General features: G+C 33.8%; 1 protein-coding gene across 8 annotated transcripts in view; it reads right to left on the reverse strand.

The window, feature by feature from the left end:
• Positions 1–14,186, reverse strand: part of LOC106662247 (ephrin type-A receptor 4) — a 397,805-nt gene that overhangs the window by 176,316 nt on the left and 207,303 nt on the right. For 4 of the 8 annotated variants that reach the window (XM_014386170.2, XM_024224998.1, XM_024224996.1 and 1 more), the window contains exon 3: positions 13,055–13,120. The exons of 2 other annotated variants lie outside the window; for them this stretch is intronic. In XM_014386170.2, the coding sequence (XP_014241656.1) occupies positions 13,055–13,120 (66 nt within the window). Of the gene's footprint in view, positions 1–5,370; positions 5,628–13,054; positions 13,121–14,186 lie in introns of those variants that run through there. 2 more of the 8 variants (XM_014386174.2, XM_014386171.2) reach the window with 1 other exon arrangement.

Consider the following 14,186-nt stretch of genomic DNA (forward strand, 5'->3'; position numbering starts at 1 on the left):
CAAACAATAAACTAACAACTTGATTTATTAGTTAAACGTATGTAAGAAGGTGAACTCATTAATGCTGAGATTATTGAACTGCTAGACCCTTTGTACTTGTTAATTTTCTCCCTTTTGCTTAACAAAGTTGCATTTTTCTCTTTGTCAGCATAAACAATAAAACTGTTACAGACATAAAACAAACATCGCTTTGCTTTATTGTTATTAATCCATTTATGTTTTAGTGGTCAAATTGACCAAGTTACTTCTTTCAATTAATTATTGTTTTTATGTAAGGGCTTGGTTGAGATAAAAAAGTAAGTGTCACAAGCGGAATTCGAACCCACGACCTTCGGCTAAATAGGCCGCTGCTCTACCTCTTCAGCTAGCATGACTTCGATCATCTCGGACACCATCTCTCCATCTCAACTTACAGCCTTTCGAATTTTCCCTCTTTTTGCCAGTTTCAAATGTTTATTGTAATTGTTATTAGTAACGACTGTGTATGTTACACTCTTCATAATATCGAAAAAAACAATTTGGTCAGGTGTAAAACAATCCTCAGATGTAAAAAAGTTAAGTCAATATATCGTTGTCCAGTGGGTCTCGAGCTGTACTGGTTACCCGAGTGGGCTTGAATGTTTGGACTTATTTTAATTTAAGGCCCGAAAACCCGCTCTCCCGTACGAATAATAAAGTGGAATTTTAAAAATGATTCTGCTCGTTGAAAATGTAAATTATTGTAAATGATTTGTTGTGCTGAGTGTGAAGGCAGCTTCTGTTGCATACCTTTCATGGCTGGGTACACACTTGTTTTACATTTCATCGCATTTTGAATTTGTTTTATTTTCCCAAAAGAAACGTTTAGAAGTTATCGAACCGAGTGACGCATCTTCAAGACCTCTCAGAAAAAAACTTAAAACTGTTATTCTCTGATATAGTATAAATACGTTTTGCTGAGTGAGGAGGCCGTTTCTGTCCATCGCCTTCCATGGCAACTTTGTGTATATCTCAACGAATACCTTACATAAAGATTAATTAATTTAAAGAAGTTTTCTGGTCAATGGGACCACGAAATCTAATGATTTAATAAGTAAAATGAAGTATATTTTCACTATAGCTCTCCGTGGCCGTTTCATTTGTCGCCGAGAATCAAAGATTACACGACATTTGAAAAATGGCAAAAAGGAGGGAAAATTCAAAAGGTGGGGTTGAGATGGAAAGTTGGTGCCCGAGTGGATCGAAGTCACGATAGCTCAAGTGGTAGAGCAGCGGTGTATCTAGCCGAAGATCGTGGGTTCGAATCCCGCTTGTGACACTGACTTTTTATCTCAACTAAAAGCCTTAATTAATTGAAAGATATTAAATGGTCAAGCGGACCACGAAAATTAGTGAATTTTGATCAACATGGAAAATAATAGCATAAATATTAAACAAGTACAAAACAAATATGTGAAGGATATACAAATATTTTAGAAATCTATAAGATTGATTTCAATTGAAAAAAATGTAAAAAAACATGAAAAAAAATCGTAAACCTAACTTATATAATGAAAAAAAAAAAAAAACGAAAAAAATATAAAAACGAAAAGTAGTAAATATAGAATTTTGAACTTAAGGATAAATTTCAAAGAAATATGTAAAAATTAAACAAACCAGACACAAAATACCATAACTAAAAAGCGCTACTCATTTAGCGAAGGTCCTGGGTTCGAGTCCCGCTCGTGACACTAGCTTTTCATTTCAACCAATACCTTACTTACATAAACATTAATTAATTGAAAGAAGTTATCTGGCCAATCGGATCACGAAATCTAATGGATTTGTGTATATATTTCGTACTTATTTGTTTAATTTTCTGAAACAACTAACTTATCTCTATTCGAACGTTAATAAATTTAAAGATATTTTAAGAATGAATGATTCATGACTTTAGGACCTGTCATTAAAACATTCTATTCGATTTCCCATTCAGATTTTATTTCGCATTTTTAAGTTTTCTATTCGCGTCAATTTCGTGCAGAGCCGCGTACGGCCACTTATTGGGTCCGTCTTCACCCGCGATATTCAACATGGGTTCACCTACCAATAATAAGAAATTTGCGATAGCACTCTTCATGAAATCTTGTAAAGGATGAAACAGGTGCAATCTCCAAAATGCTGCTAATAAATTGTAAAAAAAAAATCAATAAATAATGTTCAGGTATTTGTGACATATTTGAACAGACATGGGGGAGATTTATTATATTTACAATAAATTATAGTAAGAAGCGCGTCAAATTTCGTTCCCCTTAAGCACCGCTGATTTTCATAAAATACTGTTATAAAATAAACATCCTCGGAATTGAACAGAAGTCGACTTAGGGTCTGGTCGTAAATCTTCAGAGGAGGAATCGTCAAGGCAACGCAGTTGTAAATTCGTCCCCGGTGGATTCGCCACGGTTTTCCTCTGTTTCCCAGGTAGGAGGGCCGGGTCGAGTTTTTGCTTGCTCGTTGCGGTTTATCTCGTCCCGGATGGCCTCAGAAAGACTCCAACTCTTTACCTGAAATGCGGTTTGGGACGGAAAATCTCGCAATTAAGCCCCGACGGTCTACTTCTTCTTCAGACGAGTAAAAGGAAATCCTATTCTCTAGTCTGGGACTTGGTTCGTCGGCAAAAACAAACCCGATTCTGTAAAGCCTACTGGTCCGGAAAGGGAACGTTCGTCCTGAGTAATAACGCTTGAGGTCATCGCATGAGCCAAATTTTTCTTTCGAACTTTTTCAGTTAACTTTGCTTGATCTACTGCCGTTACAAATTCTTCTAAATTTTCCTCAATTTTTCGAATTACTAGCAGCTTATTAACATTTCTAAAACAATGAATTATAATTCAAATTTGTATCAATTTTAAACGTTTTCTTTTGATAGGTTTTTGGTCTGTCGTAAACACAAAAATAATAAACTAGCTTAACAAATGTTGACATTACAAGCAGGCAAAAATGTTTTACCAAGAACAAACAGAGAAGAGGTACGGTCCCAACAGGGAAATGTAAGCAAAACGAAAACAAAAGTAAATATTTCATCTTGTTATCCGTAATAATTATAAATGGTTTTACATTATTTTTTAAATTTATTTTAAAGTGTAATTAATTAAATTTTACATTTGTATACTTACAATACTCTTCTGACAAATACTTAGTTCTATTTAATTGGGTTCAGTTATAAAACAATAAAAATGTTGATTTTTTGTCTTCTGTGTCTGTTCGTTGAAATTCCTAACTAAAAATGTTGCTCAAAAGCGGGATCAATTTGTCAAAAATAGCTAAAATTTTGAACCTTGCCTTCGGGATCAAAAAGTCGATTTACGGCATATCGAGATCAAACTACGCTGTTAAAAAAATGCCGATTTTGTACTATGAAATAAGATTTTTTTAAATAGGTGCTTGAAAACTAATTTAACAAATTTGACAGTCAGGCAAGGACAAATAGCGAGTATGCACGGCCCACGGGCAGGAATGTAAGCAACCAAAAACAAAACCATTTCATCTTTCATCAATAAATATAAATAATTCTGGATTACTATTTAATTATCATTTTAATTAAGTTACAATTGTAATTGTTTAATGTTTACACGGTTATATTTACAATACTACTAATTAGGAGGAAAGTAAGCGAACAAAAACAAAACGAAAGAATCTCATCTTGCTTAGTATAATGTACATATGAAATTATGTAAATATTATTTTTTAAATTAATTTTAAATTGTAGTTATTGAAAGTTTACGTAAAAATATTTACATTTCTCTTCCGATAAATAGCTCTGTTTACTTGGACCCAAATAAACAATAGTGTTAAATTTTTTGTCTTTGCGGTTGCACTCACAGCTGAAAATATGGTTCAAAATTTGATTAAGATAAAAAAAATAGCTAAAAGTAAGCAAAAAGTAAACCTTAAGACTAAAAGTTCGATTTATACTATATCATATCAAGTGATGCTACTACCAAAAAAGCTCATTTTGTACTATAAAATTACATTTTATTAAACGGTGGAGCTAAAAACCTAGTAAAAAAAAGTTTATTCATACAAGAATAAACAGCGAGGATGTAGGGCAAACGAAAATAAAAGTAAATATTTCATCGGGTTATCCATAACAATTATAAAAGGTTTTAGATTATTTTTTGAATTGTATGTTAATTATTTTTCTTCTCATTTTTATTGCATTTTAACTTGGAATAATTTAAACTTTGCATAAAAATATTTACAATACTTTTATGATTAATAGCTCTTCTTAAATTGGCCCAATTAAATATTAACAATAATAATGTTAATTTTTATCTTTTTAATGGTATTCATAAATTTACAAATTTGATCAACTTTTTCAATACAGTCCAATATCGGCCAGAAGGTAAGACTTTAGATCAAAAGGTCGATTTACGTCATATCTAGATCGAATGTTTCTGTTAAAAAAAAAAAGCTGATTCTTTTTCTATAAAATAATAATTTGCTAACTAGTGAGCTTAGAAACTAGTTTAACAAATGTTGATAGTAGGATAAGAAAAAAAGCGAGAATGTAAAGACCCTAAGGCGGGAAGTAAGCAAACGAAAACAAAAGTTCAGTTTCTTCAAGTTTAACAAAAAAGCTAGAAGTCCTTTTAATCATCATTAAGGTAATAGAACTTAGATAGAATTTACCCCATAACTTTTTATTTATTAAATAAGTGTGTATTTTTTAGTTACCGTTAATTCATGATTGATTATTTGGAGATCGTGAGATGTGGTCTTGTGTGATGAAAAACATTTTCTTTATTGTGCGTACGTTTCGATCTTTATTTAGATCATCTTCAGAGCTTGGGATTTACAAACATAGTTTGGATAATACAAATACATTTAAAATATGAAAATGAATTTATACAATGATGCACGCAATATAGAAATTTTAGAAGATGATCTAAATAAAGATCGAAATGTTGGCACAATAAAAAAAATGTTTTTCTAAACCAACATCACACAAGACCGCATTTCACGATCTCCAAGTAATTACTAAATAACTTATTTTGATATTTCGGATTTCCTGATTTGAGGGTTTAAACACGATCGATCGCGATTTTTAGTCCCATTCAGTTTGTCAAAATTGAAATTCTATGCTTTGCATAACTAAACTACATACTGTTGTCAGAAAGTAGAGGAGGTAAGAAATCAAAACAGTACGTTACACGTATTTATCTATTTTTCTCCATAAACTTTGCACTGCTTGTTCCTACTGGATTTTCATCAGGGATATGTTGAAAATTAAGACGGCTAGTTAGTTTACTGTAGTTTTTTCGTACAGGCTGAAGAAGCGTCCGGCTAGATTTGTGTTAAAACAAATTTAGGAAGAAAGAGTTCCTTCAGACGTGAAGAAAAAGTACTCACCGTCTTCGGAAAACGCCAACCGTATCCATGCGGTCAGAAATATCCAACAGAGATGCATATAAACTAATTTTATGAAACACTTCACATTCACACACGGTAAGCCGCGGATTGGAGCGGAGAATTAGGGACGGCACACGTTTCCTCAGCAACGGCTAATCACCACCAATCGCACTCCATGATCACGTGCTAAGTCACTCGTCAGGGAAACGGTAGTACAAGCCGGGTTGGGCATGAAACAGGTACTGAAGAAGAGTGAGCTTCTGGACCGAAACAGCCCCCTCCACAGCAACGCCCCACCATCGACGCCGCACCAACGGGGAAAGGTTACCTGCACGCTTTTTCTAGGATACATCCAACTGACCCCTCATCGAATTTTAAATGTGACTTTACATTATATCGGCTTGACCTCAACATCTGACTCAGAACCGTTTTCACAATTTTTGTGAAAGGATTATAGTTCATAATCTTAATAATTTCTTCATAATCTTAATAATAAACAGACTGAGAGGCGGTTAAGTGGCCACCCTCGTTTTTAGTACATACTTGCGATTGTACTAATTTTAATTGTATATTGTTTACTGTATATTTCTAAAGAAAAATATTATATGTAGAACTATAAAAATTGTACTTCTTAAAGCAATGTTGCTGTTGTAAACAATGAAGAAAATATTCTATTCGGTACTCAGTATTTTCTCCTCTTGCGTTGATCCTTTAAGGAAAGAAAGTGGCCATCCTCGTTTTCTTAGTACATCCTTGCGATCATTATAATGGTTAGTGTATGTGGATATTTTTAAAGAAAAATATAATACATAACTAAATAAAAAATTACACTGCTTAAAACTATATTGCTATGGAAACAATGAAGAAAATATTCAATTCGGTGCGTGGTATTTCTTCCTCTTGCGTTGATCACCGCTTGAATTCGACGTGACATCAATTTTATGAGGTTTTGATTGTAGTTGGAATGTTTTCTTCATAATGTTAATAATTTTTTAAATTTATTATTATTTTTTTCGAGAGTTCACAACAGCAGAGGTCATATAAACCCTCAGGATGTCGGTGTTTTTGAAAAAAGCCCATTTATAAGTATGTCGGGTTCGAATGCAGGGCCGCTGGATTCGAACCCGGGACCTTTACCTTATAGTGATGAGCGCTGTCACAACGCCTAAACCGTTGTGGCCACCGACGCCCCCAATGTTAATAGTAACCGACACTGAAAGACAAGAAGGTGCCCATCCAAGTTTTTTTAGTACATACTTGTGATCATTATAATTGTTATTGTATGTTGTTTACTGGATATTTTTAAAGAAAAATTTAATATATACTTAAATTAAAAATTAAACTGCTTAAAACAATGTTGCTATGGAAACCACAAAGAAAATATTCAATTCAGTACTTAGTATTTCCTTCTCTTGCGTTGATCACAGCTTGCATTCGACGTGACATCAATTTTATGAATTATGAATGTAGTGGTGCGGAATGTTTTTATACACCTCCAACGGTGCTATTCTTAATTCCTGTAAATTCTCTGGCATCACAGGGCGGCCTTTACCCTCTTTGAGAACTCGTCCTGAAGGTGTTTGATAGGATTTAAATCGGGTCTACATACTGGCCACTCCAAACGTTGACTCTGGCCCCGTTCCAAGTTTCCAAGTTACCTGACACCAATTATTGGCATATAAGGAACTTCTTCTGATAACACATCCTCAATATATCGACCAGCAACCCTCAATGAAGATCAAGTCTCTAAAAATGCCTATACAAAACACCACCTCCGTAGTTTCTCCGGACTGAAAATGTCGCTTGAGGCCATCAGAAGACCTCAAACAAACCTTGATCATCCAAAAACATGATTTTGGTCTAATCTTGCTCAGACCAATTGATGTGATTTCTTGCGAAACTTAACCGAGCTATTACGTGAATTGTCAGAATTTCTCGACCTGTGGCAGGCCAACTTCTGAAAGTCTTTGCTTACGGTGCGCAAAGTGACATTAACATTTCTAACTTGTTGAAGCTGTTACTTGTTCTCACCAGCTGTAGAATGTCCATTACGTGGTACTTTCGAAACACTTAAAACGATCATCCCTCTGAGATCCATGCCCTTCTTGAGTATCATCCAGTATCTTGCTAGCGATGGAAGACCATTCGGACTATCGTTCTGGGAATGTCTGACCACATACGCTTGACTTCTTCCAACCATCACTCAAACAAATTTGAAACTTAAAAATAGAACAACTTAAAAAATCGAACCAGAGGTACGATAAAAAATAAAGCTTTACAGAAAAACCAACAAAGAAGATTTATTTATAAAATCCAATTGCAAACGGGATTGGGCGATTTTATCCGAGCTTTATTTACCTGTAATTTAAAACGTACCGAATATTGTTGTAATATAATCAATGGAGGATTGTCGAAGAGTTAATAAAAAATATTAAGGCCACTTTTTTTGCCTCTCAGTGTAGTATTTGGATCATCTCCCAAAAGTTCAAGAACGTACGGTTTCAAGTTTTCACTTTCGTAAATGGGTAACAGACAAATATGAATGCGCAGGTGTTTATTACAAGGATCATCAAAACAAAAATCGGATTAAAAAGCCTTGCCCGTGTTGACTTGAACAAGGAAACAATTAAAAATACAATAAAATACAATATACAATTAAAAAACAACGTTACATTTTGTTACAAAGTTGAAAAACTCGGGGTTCATTACTAGAACAACTTAAAATTTGAAATCCGTATGAATTTTAGTCACTGGAACGCGTTTTTCACCCTGAAAACTCGTTTTTATCGAGAAAACAAATCGGACAAACAGGAAAAGTTGAAGGCCTTTTATTGATATTACTGAAAAAACAGAAAATATTACTGTTGAAACTTATTTGACGCAGATGATTTTACAATCACCATGGTCATAAAATATGACATATTACAAACATAACGAAATTACAACCGTTATAAAATAAATATTAATTTACGATTTAAACCGTTTAAACATGTGCTACAATGTTGTGTTACATTGACAAATACGATTTTAGTAGAAATACATACACAAACACTTATACAGAGTTGAGCTTATCACTTCTGTCAGTCTACCGGAAATTCCAGCATTTATAATTTAAATAAATGACGGGTAGGCCTCGAGAATCACCCAACCTGGGTGTACGCAGTTCTTCAGACCTTGTCTTATCCAGGGGACCATCAACAGCTAGGTCAATCCAGCCCCTAACCAATCACTTCCTAAATCCAAGCCCATTCACTGTTTCACTCTCCTTTAAATCATTCTTTTTTAAGTACATACCATTCATTCAGTTATGGAGGTGGATTAGTAGAAGAATTAGTTCACCTAATTCATCTATTATATAACTAATCTAATTAAGGGTTAATGGGTAATTCCGTCATCGTCACAACACACATTCACGCTAATAAATAAATTCAGCTAATAAATACTCAACAGACACACTAAACCAAACAAAAATTTCAGCACCATATAAAATAAAACAACCCTGTTTCCATGAAAAATGATAGCAAGGGTTCCGATACTTGCTGCAGTGCTCGAGAACAATTCTAATATAGGGTTGCATTCATCAGCGCTCCCTAAACGGAGCCAAGGAGGTACCTTGATTAGGTGGGTCAAATCGAGCAACTTTTCTCTTCTTGCCAGATACATACTCGAGCTTTGGTATAAAAGTAAGTCGTGGGTCAAGCTTGTAGGGCCTATCGTTAATTCGGTGAGGATGAGTCTTTTTCTAGGGTTAGATCATACGAGGTCCATCTATCCACATTCATTTCTCTACAGTTCACCTCAATGTAGCCGATTCCTCATAGAAAAATGAATTTCTAGGCCTACCTACTTCCCCACTCTCTCAAAATCAATCACATATCAAAAAAAACTTTAAAATCTTACTAACACATTCAAGACGACACACAACAACTACATAGAAAACACACTTTGAGTGAGTTCAAATACTTCGATTAAACTTAAAAGTTCTATATTTGTACAACATGGTATAAATTCGTATTAATATCTTATACTTATTTGTATAATTGAAACAATGTTTATAAACTCCAATCCCTGAAGATGTTCTCAATATAGGTGGAAACGTTGGCAAGATTAAAAAAAAAGTTTTTCTAACCTACACCACACCACACGACATCTCACGATCTTAAATCATTAATTAACGGTCACTAAATATTAACAAATATATATATACATNTTAAAAAAATGTATTGGTTTACTTGTTGACGACGCATAATGTCATGAGAAAGAACATTTGAAATATCATGGTATAACGTGAAAATTGTAATTTCAGTGATTCATAAAATTGTATGTGAGTTACTTATATTAACTGTTAACATTTTTTAATATTTGATGGTTTTTTGTACTTTTAAGTCATAACAGCTGAAGAGGAGGAGCGGGTAGCACCCCGAAAATAGATACGTGTTTTAAAAAATGAAGAGTACTTCCTATGATGTTTTTGGTTGTCTCCATCTGTGGAATAGAGTGGGACAAGATAAAAAATAAGTTTCAATAACAACCAATAGAATAACATTAACAATATTATAAACATAAGATAATATAGTTTTTATAGTTTCATATCATTTCCGTGTCTCATACACAAACTGACCCTCTCATTTTTTAATTAGAATTTTTCATATTAAACCGACTTCCTAGTCCTAAAATTCTATTCTTCTTAATGATAACATTCACAAACACAGTTTTCAACCCTAGCGCATCTTACCAAGTTTCCAAAAAATGTCTGAATTGTAAACTTGTAGATCAGAGTCCGAAAAGTTCAAAAACGTAACGTTTTTGAATTTTAACATTTTTGACGTAATTGATCGCCCAATAAAAGAAAGATGCACTGTCGCCATAGACAAGATGCTATAAAGATTTGGTCAACAAAACTACAATTTTAGTGCTTGAAACGTTATATTTGTGGAATGTACAGGATACCGCTGAAAATTATATTTAAAATTTTAAAAATTGTGCTAAGCTATTAAGGTTTTGTTAAAATATTTAAACACATACTGATCAACGAAACATCCAATCCAAGCACAAGAAAGTCCTTATTTATTGTTAGTGCGTAATTTTTATACTTTCAAACGTATGAAAGAATCGTTTTTTATCGTTTTAAATAGAAAAGGAACTTAATTGCTTCGTCGTTTGTGGCTATACAATGTCAGTATTTAGACTCAATTAACCCAAAGAGTTTCCATGTTAAAAAATAAAAATAAAATATAGATTCACTAATTTCGTGGTCCGCTTGACCAATTAATATATTACAATTAATTAAGGTTTTATTAAGGTGAAAAATGGCAAAAAGGAGGGACAATTCAAAAGGTGGGGTTGAGATGGGAAGTTAGTGTCCGAGTGGATCGAGGTCACGATAGCTCAAGTGGTAGAGAAGCGGCGTATCTAGCCGAAGATCGTGGGTTCGAATCCCGCTCGTGCCATTGACTTTTTTATCTCAACTAAAAACCTTAATTAATTGTAATAAAAATATAGAGTCGATGTAAAACGTTCATGGAAAAGGGTTCGTATGTCATTGAACATTTATATCCCATAAATATAGTGAAAGAGCATTGACAATTTTCAATTAAATAACAAATTCACTACAGCAGAAGGGAAAATTAAGCCGAGGGACTTCGGGGCAGCAGTTATCGCTCGGGGCTTGGGGGCTTGGGATTCTGCACAGATGTTCCAAGTTTTGAAAAAATATTCGGCCAAATGCCGGCGCAAAGAGGGAGCATTAAAATGTAAATTTTCCCAGTCTAAACTAATGTCCGCGTATGAATATTAATGGAAGCGGCTAAGCCAACACGAGATAGGTTTTCGTAATTGCCATGACTTTTATCTTCTTAATTTTATTAATTTAATTATTTTATTCCCTCACTTCTCGAATTCTTAACTTAAAAAATGGTTTAAATGAATGAAGCCTAATCTAGAGAATTTTCTTCTATGTCAAAAACCAACAAACATACTTTGCAACATAAATATAATTTAATCCATATATGTTTAGCGGTCATTATTGACCATATTAATTATTTAAATTAATTATTCTTTTTATCTAACCTCTTGGTTGAGATGAAAAAGTTAGGTTACGAGCGATATTCGAACCCCTGAAATTTTTTAAAAATTGCAAAAAGCAGAAAATTTGAAAGGTTGTCGGTTGAGACGAGCAGTTAGTGTACGAGTGGATCGAAGTCACGATAGCTCAAGTGGTTAGACCAGCGGCGTATTGACCGAAGGTCGTGGGTTCGAATCCCGCTCGTGACACTGGCTTTTTCATCTCAAGTAAAATCCTTAATTAATTGAAAGATCTTAATTGGTCAAGCGGACCAACTACTGAATTTAATAATCGATGTCTATCATCTCCATTATTGTCATTACAATTTTTGTTCAATTTGTAAATTTCATATACTCCGGATCGACGGATTAACTGCGGCATGATAGCAAATTATCATCTCAGGTCCGTTTTTTCTCGCTGGAGGCTCTCTTTTATCGGGGCTTCCTCTGAAGAAGGTTTCGAGCCGATGGTTATCTTATTCTAGCACAAACAGCTAGGTTAGGTGAGTCAAACGGTAAATTTTGATGATCTCACTGCCGTATCTTCCCTTCTTATAAAGAACCGCGAAAAAAAATTAAATTAAATTAGTAATAGCTCTGCTATTAGCAGAATATTTATTATGACTGTTCGTTCTTTTTGTTACAACGCTAGACTGAATAAACGCAATTGAATACCTCGAAAAGGCACAAAATGAAAGTGCAAACCTTTTACAATATCTGTTTTCAAAATAATTTCTGTTGTTTACAAAATGATTGCTGAATTAAATGGATTTAAGTATCAAAGTAGTTCGCAACGAGGACTTAACGAAATCTTCAGATGCTTGATAAAAAAAACTATGTGTTTGAATTTTGGAAATTTGAATCAAGCTTTACTGGATTTGGTTTTTAAAATAAATCCATATATCCAGAATAAATAAATTAAAGAAATTCAAATACTAAACTAGTACGGAACGAGTTGACCTCGGACTTCAACGAAATCTGATAATTGAGCCTATTTTATAAAATTTGAGTCCAGGCTCTTTTGATTTTGTTTATAAGCAGTTGATGTATCCAGAATGCGCAAATTAAAGAAACGGAAGTACTAAACTATCAGGAACGAGTAAGAACTTCAATGAAATCTTTCTGATGATGGAGGCAGTTTTCGGTAATAATAAGAAATATCCTGTAACTTTCTGTGAGAAAGTAAGGTTTATTAAATTTTCTTTTAAATCAAATCCATAAACTCATGTTTTCAGAATAAGTAAGTTAAAGGACTTGAAGTAGTAAAGTAGTACGGACAGAGTACGGAATCCAAAGGATTCTTCAGATGTTCGAGCATCTGTTTTCTGCAGCAATAGCGAACATCGTGGGAAATTTGAATCCAGGCTTATTGCATTTTCAGCGATTCCAAGATTTGGTAAAACGCGAAGGAAGAAGACGGGAGCCGTATTTCATTTTTGGGTACCGGGAACCTGTTAAGGTTTTATTTATTGTCTCTTTAACGGTTCTCCGGGTTCAACAACTCTCGAAATCCCTGGTTGTTTTGGGGGGAAAAGATGTGGCGAAACATGTCAACGGTTGTAAATCAGGACATTTGAAGGGGGTGTAAAAATCAAGGAACTCTTTGTCCGACCGTTCCTACCGGGATTCCACTCCTCTGGTGTTGTTATGTTGTTTTTCCCTTTTAAACTATTGAGCCTCCTTCGGCCTGAAAAAAAAATCAATACAAAAGAGTAGTAGAAACAGCAAACCATGCCAGGAAATTTTATTTGTATCCTAGGTTATATTTCTAAACAAAAATGACAAGTGAAAACTATTTCCCGCAAGTTAGGATAAATAAAACATAACCAATATCCTTGTGAAGTTGAATATATCAATCTTAGAAGAGACTTAATGAAGTTTGTGCGTTGATTAGTGACCGTTAGTTGATGATTATTCAAAAATCGTGAGATGCGGTCTGGTGTGATGTAGGTTTCAGAAAAACATTTTCTTTATCGTGCCAACGTTTCGATCTTTATTGAGATCATCTTCAAGGCTCAATAAAAATCAAAACGTTGGCACGATAAAGAAAATGTTTTTCTGAAACCTACATCACACCAGACCACATCTCACGATTTCTTAATAATCATTAATGAGGTTTATTGGTGTTTAGGCTTTCAAGAAGGACACAAAATTCTTTTTTAAAATTTTGAACAGAACTACTTACAGTACATTTTCAGTTTAAATAAAAAAGTGTTCTGGTAAAGTCTAAACATGGGCTGAAAATTTGAACAGGCAATTTAAAAAAGAAATTTAGTCGTCTTCGAGATCTCAACCCGATAATCATCATATATTTATTTATTTTTATTAAGAATGATTTATTCGTTTTACTCATGCAACTTGTGTCTACCTGTATTCTTTACTGTACACTACCTGCATGCCATTATTTTAATTGAAAAAAAGGTTTAACTGTGGTTAAGGAAATTGGGCCATTAGGACCCAATTGAACATTTCTTTCATTCCAGATGTGACAGAAAAAAAGGGGTAAATTAGTTTGTTGCGACACCACAAAAATCACTTACAGACATACCCTTGATCAGACCACGAAATGGATAAACATGGTAAAGTGGATATTTGTTGGGAATTATGATTCATCAATCAATCAATTATATATTATTAGACTACGTTGTTTCTATCGTGATAATATAATTTCCATTTATTCCAGTAGATAATGTTCTGGATAATTCTAAACGTTGGTTATTATATCCAATGAGAACTGCATTTTTTTTTTTATC

This window comes from Cimex lectularius, unplaced genomic scaffold (genome assembly GCF_000648675.2).
Source record: "Cimex lectularius strain Harlan isolate CLEC.00 unplaced genomic scaffold, Clec_2.1 scaffold19, whole genome shotgun sequence".
NCBI classification, from domain to species: Eukaryota; Metazoa; Arthropoda; class Insecta; order Hemiptera; family Cimicidae; genus Cimex; species Cimex lectularius.